Below are 19,516 nucleotides of genomic sequence, written 5' to 3'. Positions count from 1 at the left end.
AAGGAACCTCCATTCTGTTTTCCATAGTGGCTACATCAATGGCTATACATTCCCACTGACAGTGCATGAGGGTTCCTTTTTCTCCACATCCTTGCCAAAATTTATTACCTGTGGTCTTTTTGACTAGAGCCTTTCTAACAGGTGTGAGGTGTTATCTCATTGGGGTTTTGATTTGCATTTCCCTGATGATTAGTGATGCTGAGCATCTTTTCGTGTACCTGTTTGCCATCTGTATGTCTTCTTTGGAAAAATGCCTGTTCGGATCCTCTGCCCAATTTTTAATCGAATTGTCTGGGTTTTTTTGCTATTGAGTTGTATGAGTTCATTGTATATTATGAACACTAACCACTTATCATATATAAGGTATGCAAATATTTTCCATTTGGTAGGTCGCCTTTTCACTTTGTTGATGGTTTCCTTTGGTGTGCAGAAGCTTTTTAGTTTGATGTAGTCCACACCCCCCGCCCTTTTTTTTTTTTTTTTTTTTTTTTACTTTTGCTGCCTTTGCTTTTGGTGTCAAATCCAAAAATTCATCACCAATACCAACACTTAATACCTATGTTTTCTTCTGAAAGTTTTATGATTTCAGGTCTTATGTTCAAGTCTTTAATCCATTTTGAGTTAATTTTTGTGTATAGTGTAGATAGAGGTCCAGCTTCCTTCTTTTGCATGTGACCGTTCAATTTTCCAAATACCGTTTATTGAAAAGATTGTCCTTTCCCCATTGTATATTCTTGGCTCTTTTGTCATAAATTAATTGACCATATATCAGTTTATTTCTGGGCTCCAGAATGACAAATGACCCAGTGATCTATGTGTCTGTTTTTATGCTAATATCATACTATTTGATTACAATAAGTTTGTAATATAGTTTGAAATCAGCGAGCGTGATACCTCCTTTGTTCTTCTTTCTGACGTTTATTTTTGAAGTATATTTTTGTTGGGTATAGACTTCAAGTTCACAGACCCTGTTTCCTTTAAGCCCTTTTAAGCTGTTCTTTAATTGTCTTTTGGCTTCCTTTATTTCTAATGACAAGCCAGCATAATTCTTATTGTTGTCCCTCTAAATGTAATTTGACTATATTTTCTGGATGATTTAAACTTTTTCTTTTCATCTTTGATTTCTACAGTTTAATTATAATGTGACTAGGCATACTATTCCTTGTATTTATCCTGCTTGGGCTTCACTAGACTTTTTGGACCTATGTATTGTCTTTCATCAATTTTGAAAAGTCATCTTCTCTTCAAATATTTATTCTGCTCCATTCTCTCCTCTTCTTCTGGGACTTCAATTATACATATGTCACACCATTTCATATTGTTTCATAGGTTTTTTCTTTTAAAATTAATAGCATTTTAAAGCAATTTTTTTAGATTTACCTAAAATATGAGTGGTAGGTACAGAGAGTTTCCATTTAACCCTTTACCCCCTCATACACACACACAGTCTCTGCTATCATTAACACCTTACATTAGTGTGGTATATTTGTTACAATTGATAAACCAATATTATACATTATTATTAAAGTCCATAAATTACATTAGGGTTCACTCTTTGTGTTCTGTGGGTTTTGACATATTTATAATGATAGGCATCCACCATTACAGTATCATACAGAATAGTTTCAGTGCCCTAAAAACTTCCTGTGCTCTAGCTATTCATTCCTCCCTCCTCCTGGAATCCCCTGGCAATCACTGATTTTTTTTTTTTTACTGTCTTCATAGTTTTATAAACTTTAAGAAGTCCTCTTTATTCCTGGAGACTTTCCTCCCAGAGACCTCCTTTTCTGCTTCCACCTAATGTGGTTGTTTTCTAGGTCTGTGGAAGACTGTCATCCTAGAGCTTCCTTTCAATGCCCTCTTGGTTTGGATCCACTGTTTCCAAGATTAAAATCCTTCATCTTTCCTGGTTTCCTCCCGGTTTTGCTAGCATACAACCTCAAGGAAGTGCCAAAAAAAAAAGGATACATGACAGCTAAACTTTCAGAGACCTCACATATATGAAAACGTTTTTATTCTGCTCTCACATCTGATTAGTTGGGTATATAATTCTAGATTAGAAATAATTTTTCATAGAATTTTGGAAGGGTTTATCTGCTGTCTTCTAGTATCTAGAGTTGCTTCTAAGAAATAGTATATAAATCTGTTTATGATTCATTTGGAAATGGCTTTTTTCAAGGTATCTAGAAGACTTTAGCATCTCTATATCTTTGCTTTTGCAACATTTTACAGTGATAAGTGTAAGTATGGATCTTTTTTCATGCTTTGTATTGAGCATTTAGTTGACCTTTTCAACCTGAACACTAAGAAAGTTGCATATTATTTCCTTGATAATTTCCCCCCTCCCCTCCTTTTTTTTTTCTTTATTCTCTTTTCTGGTCAGATATTGGACAACCTGGATTGGTTTTTATCTCATATTTACCACCACTTTATGTTGCTTTCTGTTCTAGGAGATTTCCTTTACTTCATTTTCAGTCTTTCATTTTTCCAGTTTTTCATTTCAGCAATCATATTTATTTTATCTCCAAGAACCCTTTTTGTTCTCTAATTGTTCCTTTCATATGGTATTCTATTCTTATTTCATGTACATTCTCAAATCTCTGAGAATATAATTTAAAATTTTTGTTTTATTTCATTCTGGTCCCTGAATTATCAGTTTCTTCTGAGGACAGCTTTTCAGTTTGTTTTGCTTGACTTTTCCTTTTCTTGATGCTGAGTTTTGTTTTATGTTAATGATCCTCGGTTGTCTGATACTTAAGAAGGAAGGTCTCAATAGCTTACGCAGATATACTATGCTGTTGTGAAGGTAGGACTGTTTTCTTGTCAGGTCCCCGCTCTGAGACCATCTTCTGCCTGGGACAGGGCAGGACAAAGCTTTATTGACTGATGGGCTTTAGTTTGTGGTGAATGGACATAGAGCTGACTATGAAGTTGTGGGCTTTCCACATACCAGAATGAGTTGTTTTCACTCTGGAACTCCAACAATCACTCTTAAAGCTTTAGCTCTCCCTTAGGTAATCCATTCAATGACTATAAGTATGATAAATGTTAGCAGTTTCTAAGCACAGGAATGGAGAGAGGAATAGAGCTGCTGACTGATGCTGTTGTACCATGTACAAACCCTTGATTAATTTCCCCTTTTTAGGCCCCTTTTCTCACTCCTTCCTTTAGCTGTATACTATTTCTAAGCTCAGATTTTCCTCCAGTTTCTGTTGTCAAATGGATTTCTTTTGTAGGTACCTCGCATATTTAAGGCTGCAGCTTTCTCTACCTGTTTCCATCCTTCAACCTGGTCCTATCAGCTTTCACCTCCCAGGAGTGTGTGACAACCACTATCTCTTCTCCCCCAATTCTCTTCATGGTGATATGTTTTTTCCTTTTTATATTTCTATACTTTTATTTCAGTTAAGCATTATGTGCCCTGTCTGCCATCTTGAACTAGTTTGGTTTTGTTCTTATGTCCTTTTCTTCCTTCACTTAATCAAAACTCTCGTTCATTTGCTTTATCAGCTCTCAGGTTGGTGTTGGGCAAGACAGCAAAAAGATTAATTTCAAACAATGTGCTTATTTATGCTAATAAATATCTGGTTAGTAAAATTTCATGAAATATTACTAACTTTAGGAAAAAATATATGAGGCAGAGAAAAATTTTGTAGCCTTGCTGGAAGAAAGATGTTAGGAAGAATAGAACCCAAGAAATCATCATAGGTCCCTTACAGTAATTTTCTGCCTGAAGCAGTCTGCTCTTCACTTACATCCAGGTATAATTTTTTATTTCAGTTGTTAAAATGGGAGCTGGGAAACTACAGCCCATAGACCAAATCCAGTCCCCTACTTGTTTTATAAAGTTCTATTGTGCTAAAATGGCAAAGTTGGGTATTTGTAACAGAGGTCATATGACTCACAATGCCGAAAATATTTACTGTCTGGTCCTTTACTGAAAAAAATTTTTGATCCATCTCCTAGAAGATCATTCCTGTACTTTACCCCCTTTATTTCCTCTTTCAGGAATTGAGCTGTAATTTCATGAGTAACCTTAGAGCCCAAATTTCTCTATCACCTCAGATATAATCTGGGTGGACTCCATAAAATCAAAGAATCTTTGGATCTTAAATCAACTGAATTCCATCTTATTTTACTCCCTCTTCCCAGTAACATAGTAACTAAACTTGTTCTGTATACAGTACTCTTATTTTTTAAATAGCAAACATTTGATATTGGTCTATTTGGATTTTTCCTTTCTTCTTGAATCAGTTTTGGTAATTTATGTCTTTCTAGGAATTTGTTTATTTCATCTAAGTTGTCTAATTTTTTAGCTTGAAGTTGTTTATAATATTTCCTTAACATTCTTTTAATTTCTGTAGGGTCTATAGTGATGTTTCCTCTTTCATTTCTGATTTTGGTCGTTTGTGTCTTTTCTCATTTTTCTTGGTCACTCTAGCTAAAACTTTATCCATTTTGCTGACCTTCTCAAATAATCAGTTTTTTGTTTCATTGATTTTCTTTAGTGTTTTACTATTTTGTATTTTTTTATTTTCTACTCCAATCTTTTTAATTTCATACATCCTACTTACTTTTGATTTGGCTTACTTATCTTTTTCTAACTTTTTAAGATAGATGTGATTGTCAGTTTTAGATTATTTATTTCTTTCTAATATATTTTTAAACCTATAAATTTCCCTCTACACATATCACATTCCTTTAATATTGATATATTCTGTTTTCATTTTTATTCACTTTAAGACATGTTGTAATCCCCTTGTGTTTACCTCTTTGATTCATGATTACCATTTGCATGATATATATTTTATATCCTTTTATTTTTAGCCTGTTCATTTCACCTGAAGTGTGTTTCTTATAGACACCATATAGTTGGATATTTTTTTAATCCACTATGACAATCTTTGCCTTTTGATTTTAGTCCAGTCACATTTAACATAATTACTGATATTGTTAGACTTATGTCTACCATTGCATTATTTCTTATTTGTCATATCTTTTTATTTTTCTGTTCTTACTCTACTGCTTCTTTTGTTTTAACCAAGTATTTTTAGTGTATTATTTCAATTTCTCTGTTATTATTTTAGCTGTATTTTAGAGGCTTTAGTGTGAATGGTTTCTCTAGGAATTACCATAATCACCTTCAACTTTTTACAGTCTACTTCAGTTTAATATTGACGTAATTTGGTATTATATAGCAGCTTTGAGCCAATATACCTCTATATACTGTAAACTCAACAATATTTTGTTATTCTTATTGCTTTTAAAAATCTTAAGCTTTTTTTAAAAAAATTGAGATGAAATGAGAAAAACATATATACACAATCTTTTATACTTGGACATTTATTTATCATTTTCAGTGCCCTTTATTCTTTCTTATTGGTTCAAATTACCTTGTGTCATTTCCTTTCAACTTAAAGATTTTCTTTAGTGTTTCTTCAGCAAAGATGAATTCTGTTTATTTATTTATTTATTTATTTATTTATTTATTTATTTATTTATTTGTCTGAGAATGTCTTTATTTAAGCTTCATTTTGAAGGATGGTTTTACTGCATAAAGGATTCTTGATTGACAGTTGTTGCTTTTTTTTCTGTACTTCTGAAATGTCACTTCACTGCCTTCTGGCCTCCGTTTTTTCTGATGAAAATGTTGCTATGAATTGTATTATTGTCCCCATATGTAATGAGTCATTTCTCTTGCCACTCCCGAGATTTTTGCTTTGTCTCTGGCTGTCTTTGGTTTCATTAAATTTGGAAATTTGGACATTATATTTTCAAATATTTTCTCCCCCTTTATCTCTCCCTCTTCTCCTCCTGGGACTCCCCTTATGCATATGTTAATACTCTTGATGGTATTCCATTGCTGTCTGAGGCTCTGTTTATGTTTTTCTTCATTCCTTTTTTCTTGTTGTTCTTCATATTGATTATCTCTATTGATCTATTTTCAAGTTTGTTGATATTTTCTTTCACAAGCTCAAATATGCTGTTGAACCTCTCCAGTGAATTTTTCATTTCAGTTGTTGTTGTATGTTTCAATTCTAGATTTTCTTTTATTAAAAAAATGGAAGTTGGCCTGCCTAAAGTTATGGATCTGCATTAGATAATCTCTTATAATTTTTTAAATTCAATTTATTTAAACTAAAAACAAAAACAGTTCACCCATTTCTCCCATGCCCATTTTCATTTTAAAGTAAATTTTATCTCTTTATTGATATTCTCTGTTAAATGGCACATTTTTATCATATTTTAATTATTTATACATGTTTATAATAGCTGTTTTGAACACTTTGTAAATCTAACACCTGGACTCACTCTATGTCTATTGATTGCTTTTTTCCTGAGTAGGTATCATACTTTCATGTTTCTTTGCACATCTGGAAAATTTGGTTGAAAACTAAACATCTTAATTACACATTATTGCAACTTTGAATTCAGTTTTATTTTTTAGGGTTTTTGTTATTATTATTGTTGTTTTGGTAATTCACATGTACTTAAACTGTGGATTTTTACCTGCCCCATGGTTTGCAGCAGCCAGTGGTTCTTATCAGTTTTTTGTTTGTTTATTTTTTTGTTGTTAGACTATCTTCCTAGTGGTTTCCCTTTTGTCTGCATAGCTTAGTAGTCACCTAATGATTTGGGAGAGACATTGTGTTCAGGCCAATAAGTCTTCCACCCTCTGCCAGGTGATCTGTAGATGGGTTGAAGAATGCATTTAAAGTTGCTGCTAGTACTCAGGTCTCACATCGTTTTTCACTTTTTGCCATACTCTTTGAGTCTTCCCTGCATTTGCATACTTGCCCAATTAGCCATGGATATGTAGAGAACTTATTTCAACCGTTCGATACCTCTTTCATATCCAGTATCTCCCAGTCACATTTTTGGCTGGTCTGCCACTTGCCTCAACTTGGACTGCAGCCTCAAACTAGCAAAACTACATGTTTTCTCTGTCCATTCCCAAACCAGTCTGCCACTTTTAGCCAGCAAGGTCATGGGTTTTCTGCCTCCACTCCATATCAAATCCATTCCACCTCCTCTGGCAGGAAAGCTGCTGGTTTTTACTTCCAACTCCATGCTGGTATAACTAGTTTTTCCCAACTGAGCTGAAGCGGGGGAGAAGGATGAGAGGAATGGTAGCAATCCCAGGCAGGAAGGCCTCAGACTCTCAGTGATCCTACCCAAAACTCTAGCATTTTTTTCAAGAATAAATGCTTCTCAATTTGATAACTGCCTTTGGTCAGTTTTCAAGGTCCTGAAATGGTTGCTTTTATTATTTTATACAGTTTTATATGTAGACTTTTTTATTGAAATAAACTGTCAACTTCTTCATGTTATCATTGTTGGAAATCCCATATCCAACTTATTTTTATATCCCCTGATTTAACAATTTTGATTAGGTATTTGTTATACAATCAAACACTTGTTTAGACCAACCTACATGTTTACAATTTTTTTTGTTCATTTTTCCTTCCTTTATAGTCCTATGTCCTTATTCCTAAAGCATATCTTCTAATAGTTTTTCCCCTAGTAAAAATGGAATATATTCTTAGATATATTTGCTTGACAATATCTTTCATTTGTCCTTTTCTTTTTTTTTTTTTTTTTTTTTTTTTTTTTTTTTTTTTAAGAAATTCACGTTCTTTTATTTATTTATTTATGACTGTGTTGAGTCTTCGTTTCTGTGCGAGGGCTTTCTCTAGTTGCGGCAAGTGGGGACCACTCTTCATCGCGGTGCGCGGGCCTCTCACCATTGCGGCCTCTCTTGTTGCGGAGCACAGGCTCCAGACGCGCAGGCTCAGTAATTGTGGCTCACGGGCCCAGTTGCTCCGTGGCATGTGGGATCTTCCCAGACCAGGGCTCGAACCCGTGTCCCCTGCATTGGCAGGCAGATTCTCAACCACTGCACCACCAGGGAAGCCCTGTCCTTTTCTTGAATGATAGTTTAACTTGCTGCAGAATTCAACATTGGATATTTTATCTCTGTACTTTGAAGACCTTATTTCATTATCTTCCAGCTTCTGTTGTTGCTGTTGAGAATTGAGGATCTGCTCTAATGTTTATTTCTTTATGACTAATCTATGTTTTTCCCTCTAGATTCTTTAAGACATTATTTTTGTTTTTGGTGATCTGTAGTTTCTCAACATTGTGTCTAAGTATCTATTTATTTTTATTTAATCCTGGTGAGAATTTATTTTACTTCCTGTGTCCAAATCAATACAGACTTGATTATGGTTTTAATCAATTCTATAAATTTGTTAAGCCAATTTTCTTCTCAAATATTGTCTCTTTTTCACTCTTTCTATTCTGTTTCTGAAATTACTATTAGATATATTTTACATCTTTTCCAAAATCTAAATATCTCATATTTTCCATCTCATTTTTCTTGTTATGCTACACTCTAGGTAATTTCCTCATATCTACCAGTTTACCATATTTCTCTTTTCAGCTGTATCTAGCCTGCTGTTTAAGGTATCTAGTGATTTTTTAAATTTCAGTAATTATAGTTTCTTTCTAAATGTTGTATTTGAGTCTTTTACAATGCTTCCAGGTATTTCTTTTCTTATGTCTTAAGTATTTTTTTAATTGTCTTGAGTTTCTTTGAAAATACATATTTTATATTGTCTATCTACTGGTTCTGTTAGCTGAAGTTTTTGGATATCTAAGCCCATTCTTTGTTGTATCTATCAACTTTTGTTCATGGGGATTACTTCTTATTTTGTAAGTTTTTATTATAAATTCAGATTCAGTGGGCTTTTGTCTTTGAGACTTTATGCAGTCTGGAATCAGGAGTGTCTATTAGGGATATTTTGAACTAGAATCTACCAAGTGCCCTAGGAATAGTTCCATGGGAAGATACATTTTATGCCAAATTCAGGGTTTGGGGGTTCCTAAACCATACAAATCATGTAAATTTGAGCCCAAAACATAAGTTAGTTGAGGCCTGTATGAATTCTCAGAAGTGATTTTGCCACCCGGAGACCAGCTAAGACAAACAATCTGCCTTGTCTTCTCCCTTTATCAGTAGAATGATAATTTCTGGTTCGTTCTTTTAGTAAGAGTTCAGTCCTTTAAGTATTCCAATTTTGTGGAGTGGTTATAGTCAGAGAGGAGGGGACAAGAATCTTATTTCTAACTTCCTGCCTTGAGTTTGTCAAAATTCTCCTCTTTCACCCTTGACAGATTGGAGCCACCAAAAAGGAGTCACAGCTAAAGAATACACTTAAGCTGTTTTAAGGACCTGAAAAAAAAACATTAGAAATTATGATTCATAGTAAATGAAGGTAGCTATTTAATTTGAAGATGGCAGTTTGCAGTATAACCTTCTGTCCTTTACAGAAATCTATGAATTCCCTCTGTGAGTAGGGACTTTCCTTAGTACCTAGTTGACAGAAATAATAAGGCTACTACCTTATCATTACTCATCCTGTCCACCTCTACTTCCTATACATAATCTAAGATACTTTACATTCTCCCGAAGACCAGGTTTACTTTTTCCTCAGCCTTTGTCCCCTTTAATAATTTATACCCAAACATCAACTGAGTTATCCTTTCAATACAAATATTTAGTCTGCTGCCATTAAAATATGTGGCACACTGTCTGTGACCACCTAGAGGGGTGGGATAGGGAGGGTGGGAGGAAGGGAGACGCAAGAGGGAAGAGATATGGGGACATATGTATATGTATAACTGATTCACTTTGTTATAAAGCAGAAACTAACACACCATTGTAAAGCAATTATACTCCAATAAAGATGTTAAAAAAAAAAAAAGTGGCACACTGCCACTATGATCTTCAATAAACTTGAGAACTGTTATCACAACAAATCATCTTATTCCTGGTGAAAAAGCTACTTTAAAACATAAAATGAAGTAAATCTCTTCATACTGCCATGACATTTTTAAAATGTCATATATTATGAGAAAGCTTAGCACTTTAAAGGATTCACAGATAGTTTAAAAATATTTTTTAATAAAAATACTTTTTTTAGATTGACAAGGACTTTGGAATATATGTTAAACAGACATTTCTTTAACTACACTAGCAAGCAACATTAGTGTACATTATGTATCATTATATAGGATTGGCTATTAATATATTCGATGAAATCAAATTCCTCTCATATGTATATATCTACGTCTAGATAGATATATAGACATGCACTTTTTTATATTTCAGGAGCTATACTTTTTATGATATGGTGTGTAACCTGGTCATTCTCAGGCCCTGAAGTTCTTCCTGATGGAAGTTTATTTGGACTGTTAATTATCTTTTATGGTGCTGTTATTGGCGGGAAACTTTTGGAAATCATTAGAATACCTTCAGTGCCTCAACTTCCCCCTCTTCTTGGTAAGTGAATAATTAGCTCTCATTTTTTTGTCATTGACTACATGTAAATTATGACTATATTCTAGTGAGAGTAGATATAATTTAGAACTATTTCAATGTAATATGATCTATATAGCTTTTTTATATGTGTACTTATTATGTATGTGTATATATAGCTTGTTTATAGAAGTATTTATTCTCTATACACACACAGATTTTTCCTGAAATATATTTTTAAATACTTTAAATATACTTAGCATATGATTCTTGTTGCTTTATCATTTAATAGGACATTTTTTACTTAACTTTACATATATTGTAGAAAAGGAAAAATTTGAAAAAAACTGAATTTTTCTGTAGATAACCTAATTCAAATACAATTACAAGATTCAAATGTTATAGTGACTAGGGCACCAAAAGGTTTTATAGTTTTTGGGTGAGCTGTTTGAGCATCTCCACTATGTATATTCATCAATGCATCATCTGCCTAAACAATGGTACCCCCTATTTCTTCATCACCATTATTATAATTCTCCAGGTAGAGGAAAATTAGTGGAAGAACTTCTATCAGAGGTGTATTATATCTTCTAAGTATTCAATACATTCAAATATTTAGTTACTGTCAATAGAGGTAATCACTCTCGCTTATCTCTTGACACCCTTTCTGTGTTCATAACACCCATTCAGCACCTACCAAGTATTTACTGAATCTTTTTTTCCTCCTCTCCAAAACTTCCGCTTTTGTCCTAGCTCAGCCTCTTTGTTTCTAACCATTCCACGGACTACGGCAGAGCCTTCTGTCTGGTCTCTCCTTCAGTTTTATGTCTATCTAATTTGCCAAGACCATCACATAGAAAATACAAGACTCATTATCTCACTTCCTGCCTAAAACTTTCCCCTGGTGCCTTACTCTGCCAAAACAGGGGAGGGTAGAGGGTAGGGGTAGCTTTCCATGATCTGGCCCCTCCAGCCCATTCCCCACTCCCATCCTAGTCCTTTATGTTCCAGCAATACTGAATTGCTTGTTGCACCCCATTGACATATATCATTTCTTATATCCATTCCTTCATTTATGCTGCTTCCTCTACTTGCATGTAACCTGCCCTTCACCAAAGTAGCGAGAGACATAGTGTGTTTGAAGAAGGGAAATTAAACACTTCTGTTTTCTCTCTTGGGAAAATGAACTGAATCAGACATGGTTTATTTTCTTTCTTCTAAGGGATGTTACTGGCTGGTTTTACCGTTAGGAATGTTCCATTCCTCAGTGATCACGTCTATATTAGTAACACAATGTCTTCAACTTTAAGAAACACTGCTCTTACCATTATTCTAGTGCAAGCTGGGCTTGGACTCGATCCACAGGTAGATTTCCAATTATACCTTGAGTATAGTTATTTTCAATATTAGAGGCTGGTGGAAAAGAAAAAGAGGCAGAATTTTTCTTACAGATGTTCCAGGTAGAGCAAAACTAAGACAAAGAACAAAGATTTTGCAGAAATATTGACACCTTAATTTCTACTTCTGGTTATATTACTGATATGAAAAGAAATCTCTGTGGTATAAGATCTCTATTGGAGATAATCTTTAATTATTTACATAGAGATAAATGTCCCTTATACATGCAACATTTGTATCATTTGAGAGTTGTGGCTCTTCTGTGGAGAACTATTTACTTTTCAATTAACAAAGGATAAGGTCCTCCTGTAAAAGGTTATTGCTTTTGTTTTGTTTTCTCAGAATGATTAAGAATTTCAATAATATTGTTTCATGAATTTTTCCCACAGAACTATGTTCCTGATTATCTTTACATTTTTGTAAAAGCTAATCTTTTCAAATATTTCTTAAAATATTACTGTCTAGGGATCATAAATCTATTTGGGTTTTTAAAGATGGATATTCATGAATATACCAGCTATTCAGGATATAACAAATGTGGCAAATATATAAGACTGGTGGAAGTATCTTAAGAGCATAAATAATTATAGACAGTGATAATTTATTGTATTATCCAGTAGAAAATTTGAACCAATAAGAAAATTTAAAAGTTTTCCCTGTCAGTTAATTTTGCAGTTTTTAAATGATTTTCTCTTTTGGCATAATTATTACCGCTAATCAAACAGTTCATCTCTACAAGTTAACTGATGGAAATAAACCTATAGGATCCTTTCATTATACTATTTACTAAGAAGATAAGGGAGGCAGAAATAGTTATTTAATCACAGAGAAATGGGTCTTTGTTAATAATTAAAATACGAGTGTTTTATAAACTATGAAATAGTTTATAATCCAATATATGATGACATATAAAATGAGCTGCATTAGCATTTAAAGCCCAGTGGGACATCTGGAATGTATTTCAATATTTGCTTAAAATAACTTTCTTATTGGCCAGTATAGGTTTGTCTAAATGTGACTATGTTTATATTTCAGGCTTTGAAGCATTTGAAAGGAGTTTGTTTAAGATTGTCTATGGGTCCTTGCCTCATAGAGGCATGTTCAACTGCTGTTGTTTCCCACTTGCTTATGAATTTTCCCTGGCAATGGGGATTTCTATTAGGGTAACTTTTTCTCATTTTTCTCTATGAAAATATTCAGTTAAAATTCTTGGTTTTAAATTATTGAAATATTCTGAATATTGTATAGACAAGCTTATCATGAAAATTATTTTCACAGTGGTAGAAAATCTTGGAAATCAGTTGGTCAGAAACAGAGCCATGTCCTAAATCCACTGTATCCTTAACAAATATTCATAGTCTCTAAATGCTTAATGCCAAGATAATTCACGTCATCAATTTATTTTTTCCTCCTATACTGTAATCTATCTCTATTTTTAACGTAATGACTTCTTCCTTATACACCATATGTACATAGATATAAAATCTGTATCTATTATATGTAATATATGTATTATATATGAAAGATATTTTGTATAGATATAGATATTATAACAAAAAACAGCAAACACTATTTTCCTAGATCCAATGTCCCATCTATTATTATCCGCCATTCATTTCCCTTCATGTCCAAATTCCTCAGAATAATAGTCTATAATCATTATCTCTATATCCTGAGCTTCTTTTCATTTTTCAATCCATTTAACTTTTGCCTCCACTTATCCATTCCAGTGGATGCCATGTGCATTTCTAAAAGATAAGTGCATTTTCTAACTAAATTAACAATTTCTTATTATCCTTAGGTGATTTAAAAAATTTTTTTGATCTACTCAGTATTTGGTGGAATCTTTGAATCAATCAAAGGATTGTGTATCCAGTTTTTGTCCAGATCTTGAATATATCTTTTATCTCTCCTCAGTTCTCTTTTATTATGTCCTTTTGTAACTCCCTCCTCCATATCTATTAAGTTTTTCTTTATACTTCTCATCTGCTTGCCTTTGCAGTACACACTGGAAAATTTTCTCTGCTCAGTTCTCTAGCTTATTAACTCACTCTACAGTTATGTCCATATCACCTATTTATTTATTTAACTTTGGCAATTAATTGTTAATTTCTAAGAACAATAGTTAAATGTTATGAACAGATACAGTATACTTTCATGATTCTGAGGATATTTAGTTATTCTGAAGTCATGTTCTTGTTGTTCTCTTCTTAGTATATCTCTTTCCTTGGGTATAAATTATTCCATTTAATGACCATGGTGCCTCAATTCAAAGTGTTGGCTTTCCCCAAATATTTGGTGATACTTTAATGGGTACTCATTTTTTTAATTGAAACTTCCTATTAACCTGTGTTTTGTTTTATCTGTTTGCTATTGCCTTCTTGCAGGAAATAGGCCAATCATGCTACCAAGCAAGTTTTCTTAGAAGCTCAGGCTGAGATTAAGATTTTTCTTTGGCCACACCTTGTGGCTTGTGGGATCTTAGTTCCCCACCCAGAGATTGAACCTGGACCACAGCAGTGAAAGTGCCAAGTCCTAACCACTGGACTCCCAGGGAATTCCCTAAGATTCTTATGCAAATGATTTATTAAGGGAGCTCTCAGTAGAAACCTCTGAGTGAAGAAAGCCAGAGAGGAGTGTGGGAAAAGTCAGTGGTTCCAAAACTTTGCTACCCATTAAAATCACCTGGGGAGTTTTTGAATATCCCAGAAATTAGAGGAGTGATGTCAGCAAGATGGCAGAATAAGAAACTCCAGGCTCACTTTCCCACATGGAGACACTCTCATAACTATATGAGGACCAGATTACCTTTATGGTAACTCCAGAAACCACTTGAGAGGTTATAGCATTCCATGCAAGCACAATGCCAGGGAGAGGCACAATGGAGCAATTAGAATATTCCATTGCACTTACCCACCATACCCCACGTCCCTCCTACTGAGCAAGGGCAATCAGGAGGAAACTCCCAACTTTTGAGTTCTCCCTCAGGAGGAAAAGAAAAAGCTGGAACATGTGTCTTATATTCTGGCTTTTTAAGAGGCTGCCCAAGGCACTGGTTTCTGCCTCATCTTACTTGGAACATTGACGGAAAAGAGAGTGGCACATTTTAAGAGAGTGGCACATTTTAGATGCCTGAGGTCCACTGAGAACAAAGGTGAGTCGTGTGCATTGCTATACTCCAGAGATATTGATTGCAGTACTGCTGATAGATACCTGGGGTTACTCTGGAGTAGGAAAAAGCTGAAGTCCAGCTGGAGATAATTCACCAAAGCCTGGAGAAGGCACATTCCAGAAAGGTTTGAGAGACTCCCAGAATCTTTAGCTGGGATAATTGGTGAAGGTCTTTCCCTAGTGAAGAATTTCATAAAGACCAGGAGAGGTGGCTGTTTTTTCAAATATACAATTTCCGACAAAAGATAACAAGGCATACAAAGAAACAGGGACTCAGGGCTCAATCAAAGGAACAAAATAAAATTCCAGAAACCAACCCTAAACAAATGGAAATGTATTACTCAACAAAGAATTCAAAATAACCATCATAAAAATGCTCAGTGAGCTCAAAGATGTTGCAGACGTCTAAAAGAAACCAGGAAAATGATGCATGAACAAAGTGAGAATACCAACAAGGATATAGAAACTATGAAAAAAAGAACCAAAAATAAATTCTGGAGCTGTAGAATATGATAAATTGAAAAATTGACTAGAGGGGATCAATAGCAGACTGGATCGGATGAAAAAAAAAGAATCAGTGAACGTGAAGACAGGTTATTTGAAATTATAGAATCAGTGGAGCAAAAAGAAAAACAAGGAGAGTGAAGAGATCCTAAGGGACTTGTGGGATGCCATTTAACGGGCCAACCTATGCATTATGGGAGTTTCAGAAAGAGAAGAGAGAAATAAATGGTCAGAAAGCCTATTTGAAGAAATAATGGGCCAAAACCTCCAAATTTGAGGAAGGAAATGGGCATACAAATTCAAGATGATCAAAAAGCTCCCATTAAGATAAAACCAAAGAAACCTATGCTGAAACACATTGTACTCAAGCTGTCAAAAGTCACAGAAAGTGAGAATCTTAAAAACAATAAGAGAAAAGCAAGAGCTCCCATAAGATAATAGTTGGATTTCTCAGTGGAAACCTTGCAGGCCAGAAGGGAATGGGATGATACATCCAAAATGCTGAAAGGAAAAAAAATGGCCAACCAAGAATACTATATCTAGCAAACCACATGTAAAAACTTCATGACGTTGAATTTGACAATGATTTCTTGGATATGACACTAAAAGCACAGGCAGCAAAAGCAAAAATAGGTGGGACTGCATAAAACTTGAAAACTTCTGCACAGCAAAAGAAACAATTAACAAAGTGAAAAGGCAACACACAGAATGGGAGAAAATAATTGCAAACCACATATCTGAAAAGAGATCAATATTCAGAGTATGTAAAGAACTCCTACAACAAATTTTAAAAAATAACTAAATAATGGCCAAAGGACCTGAATAGACATTTCTACAAAGGACATATACAAATGGCCAACAAGCATCTGAAAGTACTCAACATTTATAATGATTAGAAAAATGCAAATCAAAACCACAGTGAGATAACACCTCATACCCATTAGAATGGTTACTGTTTTTTAAAAAGCTAGAAAATAACAAGTGTTGACACAGACGTGGAGAAATTGGAACATTCATACACTGCTTTTGGGAATATAAAATGGGCAGCTGCTATGGAAAATAGTTTGGAGTTTCCTCAAAAAACTAAAAGTAAAATTACCATTTAATCCAATAATGCCACTTCTGGGTATATATCCAAAACAACTGAAAGTAGGATCTCAAAGAGTTATTTGCACGCCCATGTTAATTGCAAAATAATTCACAATAGCCAAGAGGTAGAGGCAGCCCAAACATCCATGGACAGGTGAATGGATAAAGAAAATGTGGGATACACACACACACACACACACACACACACACACACATACACACACACAGAGGAATATTATTCAGCTGTAAAAAAGAAGGAAATCCTGTCTCATTCTATAGCATGGATAGACCTTGAGGACACTATGTTGAGTGAAATAAGCCAGGACAAATACTGTATGATTCCACTGATATATCTAGAGTAGTCAAAATCATGTTAACAGAAAGTAGAATGGTGGTTGTCAGGGGCTTGGGTGAGGGGGAAAAGGGTGTTGTTCAATGAGTATAGTTTCGGTTTTGCAAGATGAAAAAGTTCTAAGTATATGTTATACAACAATGTGAGTATCGTTAGCACTACTGAACAGTACACTTAAAAATAAAGAAAGTTAATTTTATATTATGTATTTTTTACAACAATTAAAAAACTTTACAGTATCCCAGTATTCAGGTCAAACTTCATCCTAGATCAGATCAGAATGTCTTGGAATGTGAATCCAGGCATTAGTATTTTTTAAAAATCCCAAGTACATGGTAAAATCACTGTCAGTGATCCCTGCTTTCTGATATTTAAACTTTTGTTTAAATGTGGGCTGGACTTACTGACTTGCTTCTAATGGACAGAATACCGCAGAAGTGATAGGATATTTCTTCTAAGAAGATTAGGTCATAAGAAGACAATGGCTTCTGTCTTCCTTGTTCTCTCTTGCACTCTCTTTAATTGCTTGTCTTGGCGGAAGACAGCTGCCATGTTGCGAGCAGCCTCGCGGAGAAGCCCCCATTGCAAGAGACTGAACCTATCAACGGCCATGTGAGTAAACTTGAAAGCAGATCTTCTCCCATCCACCTCATGAGAGACCTTGAGTAGGAAGAGGCATACAGCTAAGCCATACCCAGACTCCTGACCCACAGAAGTGAGATAATAAATTGTGTGTTGTTTTAAGCTTCTAAGTTTGGGCATGATTTGTTAAGCAGCAACAGATAAATAGGTGGTTCCAATGTGCAGTAAAGTTCAGGAACCACTGAACTGGGCAAATATGTGTTTTCAGAGAATTCTAGGTTCTTCTTGAGTCCCTAGGGAAATCTTGATTATAAACTGCACCAGAGAGGTTGTACAGCCAGAGGCAAAGGAGCTAAACTGTTAGACCCTCACATCAGTCAGTCATTGGCAGGAGCTGTCTGGAAGGGGGAAGTGGTGAACCTCCTTAGCATCCACAGGTAAGCTCTTGTTATCAGGGCAAAGCTCCCAGAAAGCTGCAGATGTCAGTGGTTAGCAGGCGACAAGCAGCAGCTGGGGCACATGTACACTGGCCCGGCAAATGGGTTCTGGTGGGGACCACGCGCATCACTACTGCAGCATTTAGAAGATGAATGTGGAAGAGACAAGGCAAGGTTCTGGATGGGATATACGAACAGAAGGTATTCTGAGCAGGAATTCCCCCATTCCTCAGTGGTGTCATCAACCACCCCAGAAAATTTCTCATTTGCCTTTGTGACTTAGGTGCCCACACTCATTGTTCCTTCTTTTGGGCAGATGTCTTCCTTACTGACTTGTTCAAGAGGTAGGAGTGGTGTGGAGACTACATCTGACTGGCCATTCTTACGGCGGTGCTCTAAGTAATTACCATTTGATTTCCTCAGAGGTGCCGCCTACTCCCAGCATCTGCCATTTCTGGGCTTGGGACATTTTTAAAAGTACACCATATCTTTTGTAGCAATCTTATATGCTTTTTGGCTCATGGTTTCCTTTTTCAATCCTCAACTGTCTGTCTCTAATCTTCCTGTATACACTTAGTCTCTTGTCCATTGAGGATTCCCCTTTTGTGTTCTAGCTAGGTTATGGATTTTCCTATTCTTTTCTTCTTTTTTTTTATAATAAATATTTAATAAAATTAGGGTTATAGCATACATGCTGGGGTTTTTTTGTTTGAATTTCAAAATTGTATTAAATATCACAATTCTAATAATTAAAGATTATAAATGACAAAATTAAATAGGAAAGAATTTTGAATCTTAAATAGTAGTCCACGTTTACTTAGAGGAGGATGAGGAGGTAGTTTGAATTTTTTTTTCCCACCCCCCCCCCCGAGGCTTTCCCCACTTGGTGTCCATACGTTTGTTCTCTACATCTGTGTCTCAACTTCTGCCCTGCAAACCGGTTCATCAGTACCATTTTTCTAGGTTCCACATACATGCATTAATATACGATATTTGTTTTTCTCTTTCTGACTTACTTCACTCTGTATGACACTCTCTAGACCCATACACATCTCAACAAATGACCCAATTTCGTTCCTTTTTATGGCTGAGTAATATTCCATTGTATATATATATATACCACATTTTCTTTATCTGTTCATCTGTCGATGGGCATTTAGGTTGCTTCCATGACCTGGCTATTGTAAATAGTGCTGCAATGAACATTGGGGTGCATGTGTCTTTTTGAATTATGGTTTTCTCTGGGTATATGCCCAGTAGTGGGATTGCTGGATCATATGGTAATTTTATTTTTAGTTTTTTAAGGAACCTCCATACTGTTCTCGATAGTGGCTGTATCAATTTACATTCCCACCAACAGTGCAAGAGGGTTCCCTTTTCTCCACACCTTCTCCAGCATTTGTTGTTTGCAGATTTTCTGATGATGCCTATTCTAACTGGTGTGAGGTGATACCTCATTGTAGTTTTGATTTGCATTTCTCTAATAATTAGTGATGTTGAGCAGCTTTTCATGTGCTTCTTGGCCATTTGTATGTCTTCTTTGGAGAACTGTCTATTTAGGTCTTCTGACCATTTTTGGATTGGGTTGTTTGTTTCTTTAATATTGAGGTGCATGAGCTGTTTATATATTTTGGAGATTAATCCTTTGTCCGTTCATTCGTT

The 19,516-nt window shown here is 34.9% G+C and overlaps 1 protein-coding gene across 4 annotated transcripts in view; it reads left to right on the top strand.

Moving 5' to 3' along the window:
* The window catches only part of SLC9B1 (solute carrier family 9 member B1), a 67,164-nt gene that overhangs the window by 29,911 nt on the left and 17,737 nt on the right, over nt 1-19,516 (top strand). For all 4 annotated transcript variants that reach the window (XM_082462897.1, XM_082462894.1, XM_082462896.1 and 1 more), the window contains exons 4-6: nt 10,175-10,345; nt 11,544-11,686; nt 12,755-12,882. In XM_082462897.1, the coding sequence (XP_082319023.1) occupies nt 10,175-10,345; nt 11,544-11,686; nt 12,755-12,882 (442 nt within the window). The remainder of the gene's footprint in view (nt 1-10,174; nt 10,346-11,543; nt 11,687-12,754; nt 12,883-19,516) is intronic.

This window comes from Balaenoptera physalus, assembly GCF_965194825.1.
Source record: "Balaenoptera physalus genome assembly, chromosome: 5".
Lineage (NCBI taxonomy): Eukaryota > Metazoa > Chordata > Mammalia > Artiodactyla > Balaenopteridae > Balaenoptera > Balaenoptera physalus.
Note: the sequence above shows the minus strand (reverse complement) of the source record. Positions and strands in the feature narration are given on the sequence as shown.